Consider the following 18,796-nt stretch of genomic DNA (forward strand, 5'->3'; position numbering starts at 1 on the left):
CAATGACAGCAAAGCTGAACAAGGTAAACATAAACATTTGGCTACTATGTACAGATATAATTTTGTGTATAAAAAGTGTGTCTAAAAATGATATAGGATATACTACACATATATACAGAAATACATATGTAAACAAACAGCTTTATGAGGGTTGTTAACAGTAAATAGGGTAATGCAAAAGTGCAATCGGTGCTGGAATGAATACAGCATTAATTATATAACATGTTGCTTATGTCTGAAGTAAATACAGTAGAGTAGAGACTATGTTGAGTGTGAGGAAAACCTCCATGGTCTCTACTTGCCCTTTAAACCGAGAAGGCGGGTCTATGAGGGGGGAGTTGTCCGGTGTGTACGTGTGGCTGCTCTGCCACTGCAGTCGCCTCCTCATTGGGACAGATTGCGGATCACACGGGGCGACCTTAGGTGCTTTCTGGGGGTTAAAAAATGGTGAAAGTAACGACAGTGAAGACCAAGCCGTACACGGACCAGAAGCCCGGGACGAGCGGCCTGAGGAAGAGGGTGACGGTGTTTCAACAGAACCAGCACTATGCGGAAAACTTCATCCAGAGCATCATCTCTGTCATCGAGCCTGCCGAGCGCCAGGCTGCCACCGTGGTGGTGGGAGGAGATGGGAGGTTTTTCATGAAAGACGCGATTCAGTTGATCGTTCAGATTGCTGCTGGCAACGGGGTCAGTAGGAGAAGAACATATTGTTCACCTTTGCTAACTCCTAACCCAGAGAAGTGCCGTACAGACTGAATAAGTTAGCTAGCGTTTCAGCTAGCACGTCAACGTCAAGCTAACAGATAGTTTTGTCATCAGTTGTCTGCATTACAGCTTTTAACGTTACTTTACTTAACCAGCTACACTGTATTTAGTGGGTTAGTGTAACGTTAGCTACTTAGTAAGCTACCAGGAGAGGGTAATTGATCCATGCTAACGGTAACGATAGCTATGTTATTTGTAACGAAAGTAACGTAACGCAAATAAGTAACTAATAATATGTCCTGTAGCTAAGTTATTGTCAGTTTAAAATACTGTTAACTCTTCACATATGTGGTTAAAGTTATCCTAATTCAAGACCTTGCTAAGGGTTCAAACGTATTTAGTCAACTTGTAATAGCCTAATTTAAGTGGTAAGTTAAACTGTTAAAAATGAAACATTCAGTTAACTAACGTTACATGCTCCTGCAAGCTTCAACCCATTCCCTTGGCATGAGTTGGAGCAATGATGGCTCTACGTTACTTGCCATTCTTTTGATATTAACTAACGTTATTCTCCAAAGGTCTATAAGGTTAAGAGCAGGACCCTTCACGTTATGTTAGTGTGCCATGTTATGTAGGTGCCATCAACCCGTCTGGGTTTTTCTGCACTGGCTGGCTCTGATGCCAGCTTGACCGCGGTGATCTTTTGGAGAAAGTGCATGAATGAGGCCACTTGGATAACGATTTACCTTTGACATTTAACGCTACATGCAGACTATAAACGGCAACTTCTTTGCTGTAGCATAAGATATTAAACAATGCGATTAAAAATGACTTAGTTTTAGTATTGCACAATTATACTATTGGGGAAAAACAGGGTTGAATGTTGTTAAAGGAAGCATTAAAGCCAAACGTTGTGTTATTTCATAATGAGCTGTACAGAGATGCCACTGGCTGCCTTCACTCTGATGTTACTGAAACGGTTGGGGGCGTGACATGCAACGTGCAGCCAGTCACGTTGCCCTGCATCATACATCCATGCCCTGCATAGGTCTGTAGCATAGATGGGAAAAATAGTAGATATGTGTTTTATTTGTCATTTTAAGCATTTTACCATCCTATGCCCTTAACCCAAGTATAGTACATACAACTGCAAGCATAAGGGAGACTCATTATATTTGTTCAGGACATCATGTCTGCTGTCTAGACTGTATTTGTGACCTTTTCTCTCATGAGATGGCCACTCTGTCTCTTACTGCAAAGTAAGGATTGGTAAATCTATTGTTTGTCAACGATGCCAGTAGGTTGAAGTTGCACAAAGATGTCTGATATTTTTCAGTTTCTCCACAAGTGGTTGATGTTAGGAAATGAAGCAGTGGAGAAACTGTTATTGCCAAAGGTACACAAACGGGGGCACTTCTGTTCATATGTTTACACAAAGCAAACCATTGCATATTTAAATAGGAATTCCTGGAACGAGATAGTGACACGATTTTAAAAATAGTAATCTACAAGATACACTTTTTCTACTATTATGTTATCTATTTTGGCATTTCTACCTTGTGCCTTAACTTTTTTTTTTTCTTTTTTTTCTTCTGATTGTTAAGCAGTTTAACACTTCAGAAAAGAGTTTGTGCTGTCATCAATGTTAAAACCATAGCCAATGATAAGGAATGGAACCCATGCATACCCGAAACCCAAAATCAAGGAATGGGATAAGAAAAAGGCTCAGTTTACTGTTCCCGAACATTTAGCCGGTTTGTGTGTGTATGCATGTGTGCATTCATCTGCGTCCCTGTGTATTTATGTTTACTTCTGCAGATTGGCCATTTGGTGATTGGTCAGAATGGCATCATGTCCACGCCAGCAGTCTCCTGTGTGATCCGGAAGATAAAGGCAGTGGGAGGCATTATCCTCACAGCCAGCCACAACCCTGGAGGCCCCACTGGAGACTTTGGCATTAAGTACAACATCTCCAGTGGAGGTGAGTAGAGACTGCATTGTGCAGTGTAATACATTTCAGTTTCGATGGGTTTACAGACCCAAGGGACCTCTACCTACTATGTTGGATTGCAAGCAATGAGGGAAAAAATGTGCATTGATTGAATCATTTTATGGCCACATTATCATCTGTATTTGCCATAGTATATCTGTCAGCTCATTCTTTCTAACCACCCTTTTATTTTCTCCCCAGGACCTGCTCCAGAGGGCATCACAAACAAAATATTTGAGATCAGCAAAACCCTGCAGGAGTATCACATCTGCCCAGAGCTGAAAGTGGATCTGTCCAAGATCGGCAAACAGACCTTTGAAGTGGACACTTTCAAACCTTTCACAGGTATAGTGTCATATAGTGTTTTTCCATTACACGGTACCTGCTCAACTCGCCTCAACTCGACGCACGTCCGTTTTCCATTGCAGATTTTAGTAGCGCCTCAGCGTGGTTGGTCCTCATAGCGGTGCCGCAGTAAACTGCCGTGACCTAACGCGACACACACACACAGAATGTCGAAGGTGTGTTGTTGTTGCTACAGCCAGAAGACACATTTTGTTTCAGATGAAGCTGGAGACAGCAAAAAAATAAAAATAAAAACAGCTGGCTAAAACTATTTAAAAATGGCAGGTCTGTTCAGGACACCCCCATCTGTCGCTTTCACGTCACCTTTTGGTATCGCCTCAGTTGCTTTGAACCTCGACTGAGGTGGTACTAAAAAAAATACCTGTTAGCAGGTACCAGGTACTTTTTTTCGTAATGGAAAACCAAAAAAGGCGAGGCGAGTTTAGCAGGTACCATGTAATGGAAAAGGGCCAATAGAGAGCAGAGTCCTCACCTGAAAGAGAATTAGTTCACTCAGTGATTCATTTCTTTGCTGTCAAGGTTGAAAAGGAATACCAACGACCTGCAACGTGGTAGCAAATGTTGGTTTGTCTTGTTGACAGACAGCTTCTCTGCTTTTTTTAAACATGATCTGGTCATCTGAAATAATGAATGAATGCGGTTGTTCACTTGTGTAATCCATCAAACACCCATAGGACTAGTGTGCGATCACCTTGTGATGTTAGTTAACCTCCCAAAGTCTTTATCTTGACATCCCCTGCTGTCTTTAATGGTGCTCTGTTTCCTCTTTATTTGTCTCAGTGGAGATTGTGGACTCTGTGGAGGCCTATGCTGAGATGCTAAGGGGCATCTTTGACTTTGCTGCACTGAAGAATCTTCTCTCTGGAGCCAGTCACATTAACGTCCGCCTGGATGCTATGCACGGAGGTAGGAAACAGCACAGCACAACTTCTGACTTTTGTGACAGGCAAAAATAGGTTGCAAAGAGTGGTTTAAGACCTACAATTCAGACGGCGGACACTGGGTACCTAAATTGCAGATAACTAGCATCTAGAATTGTATTGAGATACTTTTTTTTAATCACAGATTAAGGAGTTGCATTTAGTACTAAAATATTTTGTAGAGGAGTGTGTAGTCCCTGTACACTTTTAGCAAAGTGTATTGGTCCCTTTTTGAAAGACTCTCTGTCCTTCCAGTGGTTGGTCCTTATGTGAAGAAGATAGTCTGTGAAGAGCTGGGTTCTCCTGCCAACTCAGCAGTCAACTGTGTCCCCAAGGAGGACTTCGGGGGCCACCACCCTGACCCCAACTTGACCTATGCTGCCGACCTGGTCAACACCATGAAAGGAGGAGAATATGATTTGGGCGCAGCCTTTGATGGTGATGGTGTAAGTCAACTTTTTTTTCTAGGATAATTATTTTGCAGACAATATTTTGGGGAGAGGAGAGAGCAGAGTTGTGCAGTTTTTTTGGGTCAGCTCACATAAAAATAATTTAATAAACTCTGGTCTATTAAGTTTTTAAATTTTAAACTTTTCTTTTTAATAGACCAAAATAATAGGCCTGAGTCCTGGAGTGAGTGAGTGACTGAATTAAACTATTTTTGACTTTGGCAGAGCATTTGATGAGGATGTTTTTGTTTAGCTGTTTTTCTCTAGCTTTTCCCCATTTATCATGAGAGGAACAGACTAACGTTTAATATATAAAAGCATTGCTAATAATAGAATATTTGCTGAAATCATTAAACCATACTTCAATACGTCAATCTGTCAGTTTGTTCTGCAACCTTCAAAACTCATAATGAGACGTAAGAATTGTTTGTGGAAAATGGATTTTGTTTAAGTTTTCGAGATACCATTTTGAGGAAGGTTTCACATTTACCTCTACATGTCAGGTGTAAAACATCATCCGTAGGGATTCAATATCTTCCCTAAGCTTTCCTGTTGCCAACCATTTACTGTAGCTCAGGAAACTATTTCATAAATGTCACAAATCATGTCTGCTATGCTATTTGGGACCGTTGACCCCTGTTTGTGTCCCTATTTCTTTTTCTTTCTTTTTAGATTGATATGGTTTATTTTCATGCACTTATTTCATTTGTCTACCCTATCATTAGTAAAATACAACAAATTATTAGTATTTAGAAAATAGGCATCATGTCAAACATGTAAATCTGCACACTGCTCATTAAAATTAAAACATTTTACCAAATGTTTCTACCAAAAAAATATGCACACAACATGGTTGTTCTCAAATAACATCATAATCACAGTTTGTCCCTATTTCAGGACCGTAACATGGTGCTGGGTAAAAATGGCTTTTTCGTGAACCCCTCCGACTCAGTGGCTGTCATTGCTGCCAACATTACCAGCATCCCTTACTTCCAGAAGACTGGTGTCAAAGGACTGGCCCGCAGTATGCCCACAAGTGGAGCCCTTGACAAGTAAAAACCACACAACATAACAGCTAACTCAAGTTTTCCTTCTTTGGTAAACTAAAAAAGTGCTGTTCCAGATCAACCTTTTTCTTATGTGGTTTACTGTGTGCGCCAATCTATTTCAGTGTGGCGAAAGCTCTGCAGATGCAGCTGTACGAGACTCCCACTGGCTGGAAGTTCTTTGGAAATCTGATGGATGCTGGAAAACTTTCACTGTGTGGAGAGGAGAGCTTCGGCACAGGTGATTGAATGTTGTCATATTTATGTAGCCAGAACTCCAGTTAATGAAAGCAGCGCCCCTCAATCACTCATCCCCTCTTTTCTCCCTCTGCTAACCGACCAGGCTCAGATCATATTCGTGAGAAGGACGGCTTGTGGGCGGTGCTTGCATGGTTGTCAATCTTAGCTGCCAGGAAACAGAGCGTGGAAGAGATCATGAAGGATCACTGGCAGAAGTTTGGCAGGAACTTCTTCACCAGGTTAGGAATGCTCCCTGTAGATTTGTAGTTTATGAAATGTGAGCTTCAGTCCCAAAAGAGGAGTATTTCAGGTTGCCAGTGGTGATTTCTTTTATTTTTATTTTTTTAAATCATTGTTGGTTCCAGGCAGGGACGTGCACAGACATTTGGAGGGGCTATTGCTCTAATCTGGAAAAAAGGCAACGTAGCTATGTTAGCCTGCTGCTGCAACATGCGTTATGTCATTAGCTTTGGTTGATAACGTAGCATTTTACATTCATATAAGCTCAAGTGGATTTTTTGGTTACTATTCACAGGGCATTTGTCATAATCTCCATAACTTTAAAAACTCCCGTGAAGGCAGAAGGGCTTGCGCTGCTCCGTGTGTGAGAATATAAGCAAAGTCAAGTGACTGGGGGCAGAGGGCATCACTGAGGGCAAGATTGAAGGATATAGCAAATATAATTTGATTTAACTTAAGTAATGATGGGCGTAGTATCGTATTAATGCAGCCACAACAGCAAAAAAAGAAGAAAAAAAAAAAGAAGGAAAGATAAGTTTATTTAGGATCTTTCGCCAGAGGGGCAGCTAATCCAATCAGGGCAAATGGGCAGTTGCCCGGACAACAATAGCCCTACCTGTGCATGTCCCTGGTTCCAGGACTTTGTTTAGTCCAGTTTGAAACGTTGAAAGAACACCTACTGGAATGATGCAGGGATGTCTGGCACCCTCTAGTGGTCAATAAGAGAACTGTAGCACACAAAAGCCCTCTCTCTTTTTAAACGTTTCAGGGCTAGATTTATCAAGCCGAGGCTGAAAATATTTTTAACACAAGAATCACACTTTGTCAGTGAACACAACATCATTTAGCGTTACAGATCAAGCAGCCATGCAATATTAGAGTTACTGGAAGAAATCAAAGATGAAATTGAATCTCCCACTCAGCGTTCACATCCCATTCCAGCAGTTGTTAAACTCCTCGCTACATTACAAATATTGGCATCAGGATCATTTCAAACAGTCTTGGCATTACCAGTGGGAATATCGCAGTCTGCACTCAGCCGTATCGTAGCACCAGTACCGCTTTGCTACAGCGCAATTTACGGTCTAGTGGGCGGAGAAAGACGCTGATTGCCTGATGGGTGTCAGGGTTGATAAATACTAAGCAAAATGTAGAAGCATAGCATGCGCTATTACCGAACTCGCATAAACAGACGCAGCGCAAACTGCGCTAGTGTTAGTAAATTAGGCCGTCAGTGTTTTCTGATTATTGTGACTAATCATTTTTTATTTTTTTTATTTTACAAATTGGGAAAATGTTAAAAAGTAATACATTGCAGAGACTCACTCCTATCCATTCAAAACAAAGTCAAAGTGATTATCTTTATAAAATCACCAGTTGTCTGACACCAGTTGGACACCAGATTGTTTTTTGCATGAACATAGTCCAAGTTTATATTATTATTATTATTATTATTATTATTATTACTACTACTACAATGCATATTGCTTGATTGTTTCAGCATACATGCTAATTTTCCACACCTGGTTGACCACCACCACCACATATTTCAGGTACGACTATGAGGAGGTCGACTCAGACGCGGCCAACAAGATGATCAAGGATCTGGAGACGGCAATGTTCGACCCGTCCTTCGTAGGGAAGAAGTTATCATCAGGTGATAAGACTTATGAGGTCGCTGTCTCTGACAACTTTGCCTACACGGACCCTGTGGACGGAAGTGTGTCCAAAAACCAGGTAAGAGACTAAACCTTCAAAATGTTTTCTGTGTTCTCTCAGTTTTCCATCTATCAGCGGATATAGTCCATTACTTAGATAGAAGTCTGTGTTTTTTTTTTTTTTTACAATGTTGTGCTCAAGCTCATAATTAAGGGATGTTTGTTCAGTCCACTTTCAATTCAACTAATGGAGGAAGTCAAACTATGAATCTGCAAAATTTAAATTGAAAGAGCAAAACAGTTTTTCTAAAAATATGAATGTATCCACTACGTAGAATGTGTAATCCAATCAATAAACATGTTTACTAATTATATGTATCAATCCTTAATATTTATATAAGTATATTTATTGTACCAATCTAATGCAAAATTGACTGAATACATAATGAAGTCATCTATTCTACCTCCACATGTTTTCCAGTTACTGTGCGTTTTCATTTATCTTAATCTCTTCCCCGTCTTTTTCTTTTTCTCTCTCTCTCTCTCTCAGGGCCTCAGGATCATCTTCTCTGATGGTTCTAGGATAATTTACCGTCTCAGCGGTACAGGCAGCGCGGGAGCAACCATCAGGCTCTACATAGACAGCTATGAGAAGGACCCCCAGAAGATTTACCAGGACCCACAGGTCAGGACAATCATTCCAGCCAGCTAGATCCAGTGAGGGAGAGACTAGACAATGAAGTCATCAGATGGGAAAATAAACCAGCACCAGATTTCTTCTCTCTCTTGAATATTTTTGGATGTGGAAAATCACAGAAAAAGAAAAGAGATAATAAGGATGTTAATATAGTTTGACACCCTACCCTGTTTAAAGCGGTCAGAGGTAAAATCACATGGGCCCCAGAACTTGTCAGGCCGGCTGTATTGACCTGTAACCTGCAGGACAGCCAGCTTGCATTGGGTGGAGCTTTACAAAAACGAGTTCCAGATCTTGTATTCAACATGGGAGATGTTTGGCCAAGTCTTGAGTTATGGCAGCTTATTAGGGCCAGAATGAAAAGAGAGAAACATAGCACGAGGGGAAAAATAAAGTGTGTGAGTTCCAACTAGACACCTCATAAAGTCGTTTTGACTGGTGAGGACAGGGAGGTGATGTAGAACACAAAAGCAAGACAAGACCAAAAAAAAGTGAATGAAAGTTCTACTCAAGCCCTTTATCCTCTTTAGTGCTTACACACCATGAACAGACAGATAAGCAGAAACATATTGCTTCGGAATCTTAACTTGACAGACAAATGGCTAGTGGGTTAATGGTTCAGTTGTCCGACTTTGGATAGGTTTGATTTACAAACTAAGACCGTTAACTTAAGATATACAAGCAGGTATTGGATGAAAGACGAAGCAAACATTTCACATTTCTTGTGTGAATCCAGAATCTTCTGCTCTTTCCTGGTTTGCTTTGTTGTGTGAAATATGGTCCCTATATTGTGTGAAGTCCTATAGTGTAAACCTTCTAAAACATGATCCTATCAGCACCTCCAAAGCTCACTAAAGTTTTTGATCGTTTTTTTTTTTTTGGATCGAATTGTAATGGTTAAGCAACATGGCATCATGACTTTACGTAAACATACACGCCACTTTCCTAAAGCCAAATGGCGTGTTATCTGTACCCATTTTGATCTATCCACGTGTATGTCTATGCTGTATACAGCGGATGTAAACGTGGCGTGTTATCACGAGAATGTGCCGTGCTATCGCGAGAACAACGTCACACGCGTGTAAAAAAACAAAATAACAAAAAAAAGGTTGGGTTTAGGAAAAGAACATTGGGAAAGGCTTTAGTAACACAAAAAAACGACAAAAAAACGACAAAAACACGACGGTGACCAACGTCACACGCTTAGCAAAACAATAAACGGTTGAGTTTAGGAAAACAACATTGGAGAAGGCTTTATTAAAAAAAGAAAAACGGTTGATAAACACCACACATGGGACACGATTCCGGCTCTCCTGGGTGAAAGTCTTGTGTTTTACCCATCCGCGGACTTCCGTCCTTCCATACTACTCGCTACAGCGATAATTCATACGTAATGTAGGTCAATGGAGGCCAAACAGCGTTGATAAATGCGTCTTCATAACACGCCAAAATGGCATACGAATTGGCGTGTCATACATACGCCACTTATTGAGATCAGTCTGGTTTAAGTGTAAAATAAGTCATGATGTTGTTTAATGGAGATTAATTTGCTGGACTATCTCTTGGCCCGAGTGCAGTAACTTCGCAGCCTCTGCGTCCATTTTTTTTAAATGAGTATGCCCAGCCAAGAGTTTTACACTTTGGTTCTTGTACAGATGAAACAAACAAGATATAACGTGTTAATTACTGAGCTTAAGATGTGTTGATAGATGGATTTTGTAATCTTAGACAGAGCTAAAATAGTTATTTCCCCAGGTTTTTATTCTAGTCTTTGTGCTAAGCTAACTTGCCGCTAGCTCTAGCATACTGTATTTAGTGTACTGACATGAGAGTGGTGTCGATCCTCTCATCTAACTCACAGCAAGAACGTGAATAAGTTTATTCCACAAAAAAAAGGGCCACATTTTAACACTTGCAGGCAATACAAGGCTATAGGATAATGCATGTATTGGAGGATGTGTGAGAACAGCATGACCTGTACAGGAAGTAATTGTGTGTGTGTGTGTGTGTGTGTGTGTGTGTGTGTGTGTGTGTGTGTGTGTGTGTGTGTGTGTGTGTGTGTGTGTGTGTGTGTGTGTGTGTGTGTGTGTGTGTGTGTGTGTGTGTGTGTGTGTGTGTGTGTGTGTGTGTGTGTGTGTGTGTGTGTGTGTGTGTGTGTGTGTGTGTGTGTGTGTGTGTGTGTGTGTGTGTGTGTGTGTGTGTGTGTGTGTGTGTGTGTGTGTGCAGGTGATGCTGGCTCCCCTGGTGGACATCGCCTTGAAGGTCTCTCAGCTCCAAGAGAAGACTGGACGCACTGGCCCCACTGTGATCACATGAGTCCTCTGCCACACTGCCTCCACTCACCCTCAGCAACAGGATACCTCTGCTCTCTCCGGGGTGAAGCTGCCCTTGAATGCTGTCTTGGCTTCCTATCCTGGCCCTCTTAGAAAAACCCAGCTGGACAAAAAAGTGAAACTCAACATGCAGGATGAATACAAGAAAATACATGAGGAGCTCTTGATTTATCTTACACTGAAAGTGATCCACTGCCATAGTCTTGTGTTGGACAAGGATGAGTTTTAATATATGCTGTTTTCTTAAACTAAGGGAGAAAAATCAGCCTTAGGTTGTCAGATCATTTATCTTGACACTACTCGAGAGAAAAACTTGAACGGAGAGTTCCTCATGTAATTTCTGGAACCATGCTTAATCATGTTATTGTCCAGATCTGTTGCTGAACCATATCATTAAGTGGAGAAACTGACCGTAAATCAGCAATTTGGGGCAACCTCACCCCATGTTTCCCTGACTACCTGGTGCCTTCCCCTCCCTGTGTTCTCCAAAATCACCAAAATAGTCCCTTAACCATGAGCCACAGCTACAGCATTGAGAACTAACATATCCACCGTAAATAAAATAACCTCACATAAAAGCAGCACTGTGGTCATGTTTTATATCATATATATATTTTTATTATTTTATTTCTGGTTGCTCAATATTTAATACATTTAATTCATATGCGGATGTCTGTCTTAGGCACACAAAAGTATTTATAGATACTGTACCTTACCTTCAAGAAACCAGCTGGTCCTTGACTAAGTGATTGGGCCAGCTGTAATTGCCTTAGCAGACCTGGGTTTAGAAAAGTCAATGTCGAGGAACAAGAGTGTGTGTGTCAGGTGTGTGGGTGTGTGGGTGGGTGGGGGGGTTAATGATACTTCTTTTCAGCAGGAAAATTATTCTAGATAAACGCAAAGATCCTGTCCTGCAGCGGGTGAGCCAAGTTGTAGGACAAGCCTTCAGGAGAATAAAGTGCTTCTAAAAAGGCAATGCCTTTCCAAAGACATTCCCGAGGCAAGCAGAGAAACATTAACTGATGAATTATTTCTCTCCCTCGCAAGGCAAGGCAGCTTTATTTGTATAACACATTTCAGAAACAGGGCAATTCAAAGTGCTTTATATAAAACATTAAAGAGCAGTTAAAAACGCTAAAATTAAAAATTAGAAAATACGAGAATAAAATTCAATAAAAATCATATTGTGCTTTTTGGCTTTTCCCCTTTCCTTTATTGTGTTATATATCTTTTTGTGCACATTATAGTTTTACAAAGTGAAAAAGCCCAAAGTCTACCCCAAAAGGGACTTGCCATCTCCAACAGAAAACACTGTTCACAAACTGCTCCAAACAGCAGATTTTCAGATGTTGTATGATGTCCTCCAGGTTTTTATCATTGATCATATGAAATTGTGTCATATTGAAATTTATTTTGCCTGGACACTGTGACAACACATATCCTGTACTTGATATGGAGGTACTGACTCTCTAATTTTCTGAATTTTGTCTCTGAAGAAGGAGGCAAATTCATTACAGGCCTTGGTAGATAAGAGTTCAGATGCTACTGGTACTGGAGGGTTTGTTAACCTATCGACAGTAGCAAACAAAGCACCTGAATTATTATAATTGTTTCTGGCGATAATGTCAGAGAAGAAGGACCGCCTTGCAGTCCTCAGTTCCAAATTATAAATGTGAAGTCTCTCTTTATAGTTATTATAATGGACCTGGAGATTAGTTTTTCACCACCTGTGTTCAGCTTTTCAACACTTTTTTTCTGTTCTTACCAGTATGACATTTTCCATGGAGATCTTTTCTTACCAGAGACAGCTTTGACCTTAGTGGGAGCAATGGCATCAATAACATTTGTAATTTTACAATTGAAATTTTCTACAAGCTCAGTGACTGAGACCCAAGAGAGGGCGGGTATGGAGGAGAAAAGCTGAATGAATGTTTCACTGGTGTTTTCAGTGATATACCGTTTTCTGATTACCTTTATTTGGGCACTTTTGGGCATCGAGATATTGCCGTTGAAGAAAACACAGGAATGATAAGAGAGAGCAACGTCAGTCACCACAACCTTGGAAATGTTTAGACCATTGGAGATAATCAAGTGCAGAGTGTGTCCCTTATTGTGCGTGGGCTCTGTCACATGCTGAGTCAGTCCATAGTTCTCAAAAACACAACACCGTTCTTTGGTCCCTCTATCCTGGGGGTTGTCAACGTGAGTGTTTAAATCACCAGCAATAATTACACAGTCAAAGTTAATACAGATTATAGACAGCAGTTCAGTAAAGTCATAGAAGAAGGTTGCACAGTATTTAGGTGGCCTGTAGATATTTAGTAATATAGCTCGAGGGGAGGACCTTAACTGAAGAGCCACATATTCAAAAGAAGCAAAATTTCCATTAGATATTTCTGTACATTGGAATGAGTCATTAAACAAAATGGCGACTCCACCTCCTTTCTTATTCACTCTATTCTCACATTCTCACAAGATTGTGCTTAATAAAATCATTGATTCAAATTGATTTTTCTGCCAAAGACCTGACATTTAGTAAGGCTAGTGTTAGTGTGTTAAAAGAATTATCTGCCTAATTTTTTGGGACAGGCTGTGGCTGACAAAGGAATGGATACAAAATTTGCTACGTTTGCAGTTAAGTGCTTCTTCTTACTTATCGGATTCACCATTCTTTTTCTATTACCTATCACAACATAAATTGAGGAAGAACTTAATACACAGGGCCTGGGCTTGTCCTGGAAAGAGTCATGAGTGCCACTAGGCGTGCAGCCTGGACCCGGCACATATCACTTAAAGCTTGCTGCATTTTGTACACAAGCATCCTTATCAGTCTGGGGAGACAGTTAGCTGCCGTCCTTGAGGGGGCAGAGGTGCCTGGCATTTTACTTTTGGTGATTGTGTCAAAATGGGGCCAGTTTGATGCCAGGGGAGAATGATGGGACAATGAAGGGCGGTAAATTTGGTACCAGCATTAACCAGCTGCAGCAGCAGGGGGGGGGAAGAGGGGAAAGGGTGAGTGGAGAGAGTGATGGCATGGGCGGGGTATACGGATCCTCAAAGGCATCGGGGTGGGTGAGGGGGTTCGAGGGGGGTTGGACGGGTGACGAGGGGGGTTGAGATTTCTCGTCTGTGCTCTGTGTCTCCCATGGTCAAATCTCTGCTCAGGTGGGGGCTGTGGTGGATCACTGCCGTGCTTTGTTATGTCTTCCTCTTGTTTAGATTCCCCTTGTCTTGTGTCCTTGGCCGAGGGAGCAGATGTGTGGCGCAGAAAGTCAAGTAGGTTAGAGGTGAACAGCTTTACTCCTGGCATGTTAAGGAAAAGTCCATCTGCTTTAGAAAGTATTATTGTGTAATGAGATAGTCACTGTAATACTGATAAACAATTAGTTATAAAGTGTCAGGAGTTTCGGGTGATCCCGCAGGCTATATCTAAAAAAAACGTCAAGAGCTGAAACTGATTTTTATTTTTTGTGAAGTGAAATGAGTGATGGATGTTTGGGAGTGTACAGGTACTGGATTGGTGTCAACTTTTTCCTCGAACAACTGGACGTAAATTGGCTACAATTTAGTTAATAGTAGTGAGGGTGGAAAATCAGGTGCACCCACGCACAGCACAGGGTACGCTGGGTGTTTCTCTCTGAACAAGAAAGGGAAAATTGGCCTCAATCACAGCTGACACATTTTTCTGCCAACTTCTGTCATGCATGTCAGTGTCATTCACACTGACCAACGCAATCAGCTCTACCTGTTTGCACTAATCCACACAAAACACATGGTAAATAGTAGAAGTTCCTGAGCTGGAACTAATTGACCATTCAAGTTGTATTTTCTGTATGACGTTACTGCTATTTTACCTTTCCTGTAATTTCACTGACGCAAGCTTTGAGACACATTTCAAATAGTATTGAAGGCCATGAAGAGCTAAATCCTAATAAATGTTTCCAATCTTTTATCTGTGTTTACGTTAAGATTGGGGATAGGACTTTTAAGGCCTATTGCCAGCCTTCAAAGGCACAATCTGTGGCATTTGGGATGTATAACTGCTCTAAACAGTTCCTCTCTAGTCCCTTAGGAGTCACATTAACAGGGTGGAAACTTTTTCATGTTGCATTGTTCAGACTCTGTCGGGCTGACATAGTGCAATACATAATGTGGTCCTCTTGTTCGGCTCATAATGGCTTACAGGCTGTATTTGGATTGGCGGTCATTACATCAGGTAATCACAATAAGGCTTACATTAAGCTGGCCTGGTCCGCAGCTATTAGATGTCCAAATGGCTTTCTCTGGAGCTGGCATGAAGCCTTGTGTTTTTAGAGCGGCCTGTTCATTGCTGTCCTGCAAGAAGAGGGCAACGTGGCGGACAAAGACATCATTATCAAATAAGGACTCGGGAAAGCATAGGCTGTCTCTCGGCACTGTGCAATCAGGTTTTACTCCTCTGGTTCTTCCTGTAATCCTTTTCCTTCGCATAAGCACCATTTTCAGTGTCAAGTGATACAGTATTACAGTTAGGAAAAGTAAAGCTTCCATAACACCTGACTACATTAAATAATTGTATCCCAGTCTGTCTCTTCCAAAACTAATAATTAAATTCCCATTTAATGTCATCGCTGGAGAACTTTAATGGCCGTCAGGATGAGGCCAATGAGCAACCACATTATTTAAGCAGGATTACAACATTGTTCTCCAGGAAGTTATAATGGTCTTGGTCGAAAATAACCTTGTAGGCCCAAGGGCTAAAATGAGCTGCTGGGGCAACCAGTCCTCCCACTCTGCATTGTGTACAGAATTCCTGAGATCGATAGTTACGTTATTGTAACTCCAGATTCTACGAGTATAGGCATAGCCCTCTAAGAGCTGTTGCTATTGGGTTTATCCCTCGCGCATGCACAGTCGTGAAGATTTCTTTCGCGCCCTTGTGCCCTGCACTGGCCTCTATTACGTACACAGTTACTGTATATGACAGCTGCAAGACCATAGATCTGCTCCCAACATCAGCATTTTTCTTCAGCCAACGTTGGTGAACCAGGTGGCCTGTAGCTTAGAGGGCTATGCCTATACTCATAGAATCTGAAATTACACTAACGTAACTATCGTTCTATTTTGTATAGGCTTCGCCCTCTAAGAGCTGTTGCTATTGGGTTAAGGGTTAAGCTGATTTAGTCAATGCCACCTGCGACACAAGGTCCACAAGCAGAACATAGACTAATTCCTCTTCCTATTCCAAACTGAAAAAGTTTTAATGTATTAAACAACATATTATTTTGATAAAAAAACTGACATGATTATGAATTAGCCTGTTACTGATCGTAAGGCCCAGATAAAAACGGATGAACAGGGCTCGACATTAACGGTTGCCCGGTTGCCCAATGGCAACCAAATTGTGACAAGTGGCAACCAAGATATGCGCCCCTATGAGCCGCATATCTTGACTTTTTGCACCACTGTGTGTGGGGAGGGAACGAGTGTCTCGGTGTCCGCGTGATGCTCAACGGGAGCAAAAGCGGTTTGGTTGAGAGGAAACTGCTCTTTATATGAAGGAGAGTGGCCCTTAAAGGGCCGTTGTGTTTCAGACTCTCAACCAGGATAAGACATACGTTCCCCGCGTTCTGTCATGGCCACTGGCGCCGCTGTTTGTGAGGCGGTTCAGGGGGTGGGTTGGACCAGGTGGTTGCCGCCCGCATTCAGCCTCGTGGAGCTGCTGCGGGGAGGCAAGGGTGGTGGGACGGAGGAGCGGGGGCCGCGGCTTGAGACGGCACAAAAGCTGCAGGGCACTTTCTCCTAGAGCGGCTGTCGTGGTGCCAGTGTTGTAGTTGAGGCGCTGCTCTACAGGAGGCGAGTTTCCGCAACCTCTCCGCTTCCTCGGCCGCTTGGTGCATGTGGGTCGTGGCGGTCTGAAGGCGTGGCCCAATAAGTATGCTCATAGTTTAAATTAAGGTTATTTTAGACTGAATCAAGCTGTCAGCCGAATTAGCTGTTAGCTAAACTAACATTAGCTTCCCGGCAGAGGCTAACGGCAGATGCGTGGAACAGAAATCCTTGTGACGGATCGTGCAGGCAGCTCCCCCTCCTCTCCCTCCTTACCAGCATGAGTTTCACCAATCAGAGGCATCACTGTGGGATTGTTCAGGATTGTGGGTAATGAAGTACTTATCCAAGACATTGCGAATAAAAGACGTTTATCTCAAAACAAGGTTGGTGCCCCATGATTTTTGGCATCTATATGATTATATAGAATCGCTTAGTCACGTCAGCATGCTGGTTTTAAGTCTACCATCGACGGTTACCATTTTATGGCTTATACTCCAATTTGTCAATGGAGAAATTGCATTGTATTTTTACTTCCGGAACCCGCTGTGGGCGGGACTGTTGAGCTCTATTTGTACAGGTCCTATCGGGTCCTATCCCCTGGCCAATTAGCTTAGAACGAATATTAAATTGCTCTAAGTTTGACATGTGATCTGATTAAACACATTTGTTTAGCATTGTGTACCATCCAAGGTCTTAAAAGTAGTTTTTCACACAGGGCCCCTCTTCAAGCAGATAGTATGCCTTATTATGCATATTATCAAACAAAGTTTATTAAATTACTGTGAATCAATAGGAGGCAGCTACCAGCTTTGCCCATGTTGGTAAACTAGCCTTGGAACATTTGTTATTTAATGAGATTTGATTAACCAAATCCTCCTCATCACCTATTTGATCAGATTTGTGCCATTGTTGTTATCCAGCTGAGCAATATACACCTTATCTTAATCATTGAAAAGTTATCATTATTAATCAACACTGGAAGTATTATCGTTAGTAAGCTACATTGCCTTTAGTTTCGTTGCTCAGCCTAGCTGTTCTTCTGGTTGCCCTGGTAACTGCACTAGCCCGCCCAAATCTGAAATTCTTTTTTACTGGTGTCTAACGTGGCTAAGTTACCTAGCCAACTAAGAAGACATGTAAATAAGACACTTTGAGACTCATCCCTGATTGGCTCGCCCTGATATTCTTACCCTAAGCATAACCGATCCCACTCCTCTTGCCTAAACATAACCAACCCAACCACAGCAGGCAAGGAGTACTAGCCATTCAGGGATGAGTTCCCTAATGAATATTCATGAGTCTTCCCCTACCATACTGCAAAAAAAAAAGTTGCTTACTGGAAGGCATCTTCCTACTCTTTTGGTGGTGGTTAGTCACTTTACCCCCACCTCTATCCAAGCTAACACGTTCTGGACTAATGTTAGAGAACCCTCCAAACACCTGGTAAGACAACAAAAGAAGGTTATCACCCATTAAATTCAGCTAGGAGGCTGTTAGTAACAGTAGCTAATGTAACTAATTACTGGATTTGAAATAGCAAAATTCACTACTAACTTACTTTTTAATAAAAACTGATCTCAATATATAGCTATACATTTAAATTGATGGTCAACCCAAAACTGCAAGAATCATGCGAATACAAACTTCATCAAAAATGCTTAACCTCTTCATTTAGGAATAACAAGAGAGAGAACTTTTTTATTATTTGACATATTTTTTATAAACCACCTGCCTAACACTGAGTAAGCACTTGAATAGTCCCAATTAAAAATGTGTGGGTTGAATGTGTCCAGTGTTCTGACAGTGGAACCTGTAACGGAAGCGATTCCACAGTGGAGGTCTGCAGCTAGACCCCTCTTGAATGTGTTAATACTGTATAGGCCCTACTACCTGCTTTTACATAATCATGTCCACCTTGAAACTGCAGGTACACTTTACCACTCATTTTCTGCTTGTCTTTTGGACTTTCCATGTGCTGTTTGGAAACTCGAATTATGTTAAGCCAAAACTAGAAAATGGGGAGCTTAAACTAGTCTGTCTTGTTAAAACAAGATCTCACCTCTAGCTCGTCCACTGGATGTAAACAAGCCTTGACAGGGTGTGTGTGAGGTTAACAAAGTCTCCCCCCTCCTCCCCCCCACACACACACACACCAAAAATACAACAACCCTGGCATTAATTAATGTAGACGCTCCACAGAGTCATCATCATCTTAACACTCACTTTTCTGGGTATGGAGCCGAAGTGTACAGGATGATGTGTGAGGCCATAAAAAGAGTGTTCTGTAGAGTAAAGGCTGGCTTGTGTCCACAGCCTCTCATTGATTCTTCTTCTGGCT

At 41.7% G+C, this 18,796-nt stretch overlaps 1 protein-coding gene across 1 annotated transcript; it reads left to right on the forward strand.

Annotated features, from left to right (window-relative positions):
* Positions 1 to 349: 349 nt before the first annotated feature.
* Positions 350 to 11,228, forward strand: pgm1 (phosphoglucomutase 1). The gene is made up of 11 exons (XM_039811826.1): positions 350 to 690; positions 2,527 to 2,689; positions 2,900 to 3,043; positions 3,845 to 3,970; positions 4,240 to 4,430; positions 5,331 to 5,485; positions 5,605 to 5,720; positions 5,823 to 5,958; positions 7,513 to 7,696; positions 8,168 to 8,302; positions 10,541 to 11,228. Exons 1-11 carry the CDS (start codon positions 445 to 447, stop codon positions 10,628 to 10,630), a joined length of 1,686 nt encoding a protein of 561 aa, XP_039667760.1. The 5' UTR covers positions 350 to 444; the 3' UTR covers positions 10,631 to 11,228.
* The last annotated feature ends 7,568 nt before the right edge of the window (positions 11,229 to 18,796 follow it).

Source organism: Perca fluviatilis, chromosome 9 (assembly GCF_010015445.1).
Source record: "Perca fluviatilis chromosome 9, GENO_Pfluv_1.0, whole genome shotgun sequence".
NCBI classification, from domain to species: domain Eukaryota; kingdom Metazoa; phylum Chordata; class Actinopteri; order Perciformes; family Percidae; genus Perca; species Perca fluviatilis.

Coding starts and splice junctions, on each gene's coding strand:
- pgm1 (XM_039811826.1), top strand. CDS start 445: ATGGTGAAAGTAACGACAGTGAAGACCAAGCCGTACACGGACCAGAAG. Junction 3,044..3,844: donor CACTTTCAAACCTTTCACAG/GTATAGTGTCAT, acceptor TATTTGTCTCAG/TGGAGATTGTGGACTCTGTG. Junction 4,431..5,330: donor CAGCCTTTGATGGTGATGGT/GTAAGTCAACTT, acceptor TCCCTATTTCAG/GACCGTAACATGGTGCTGGG.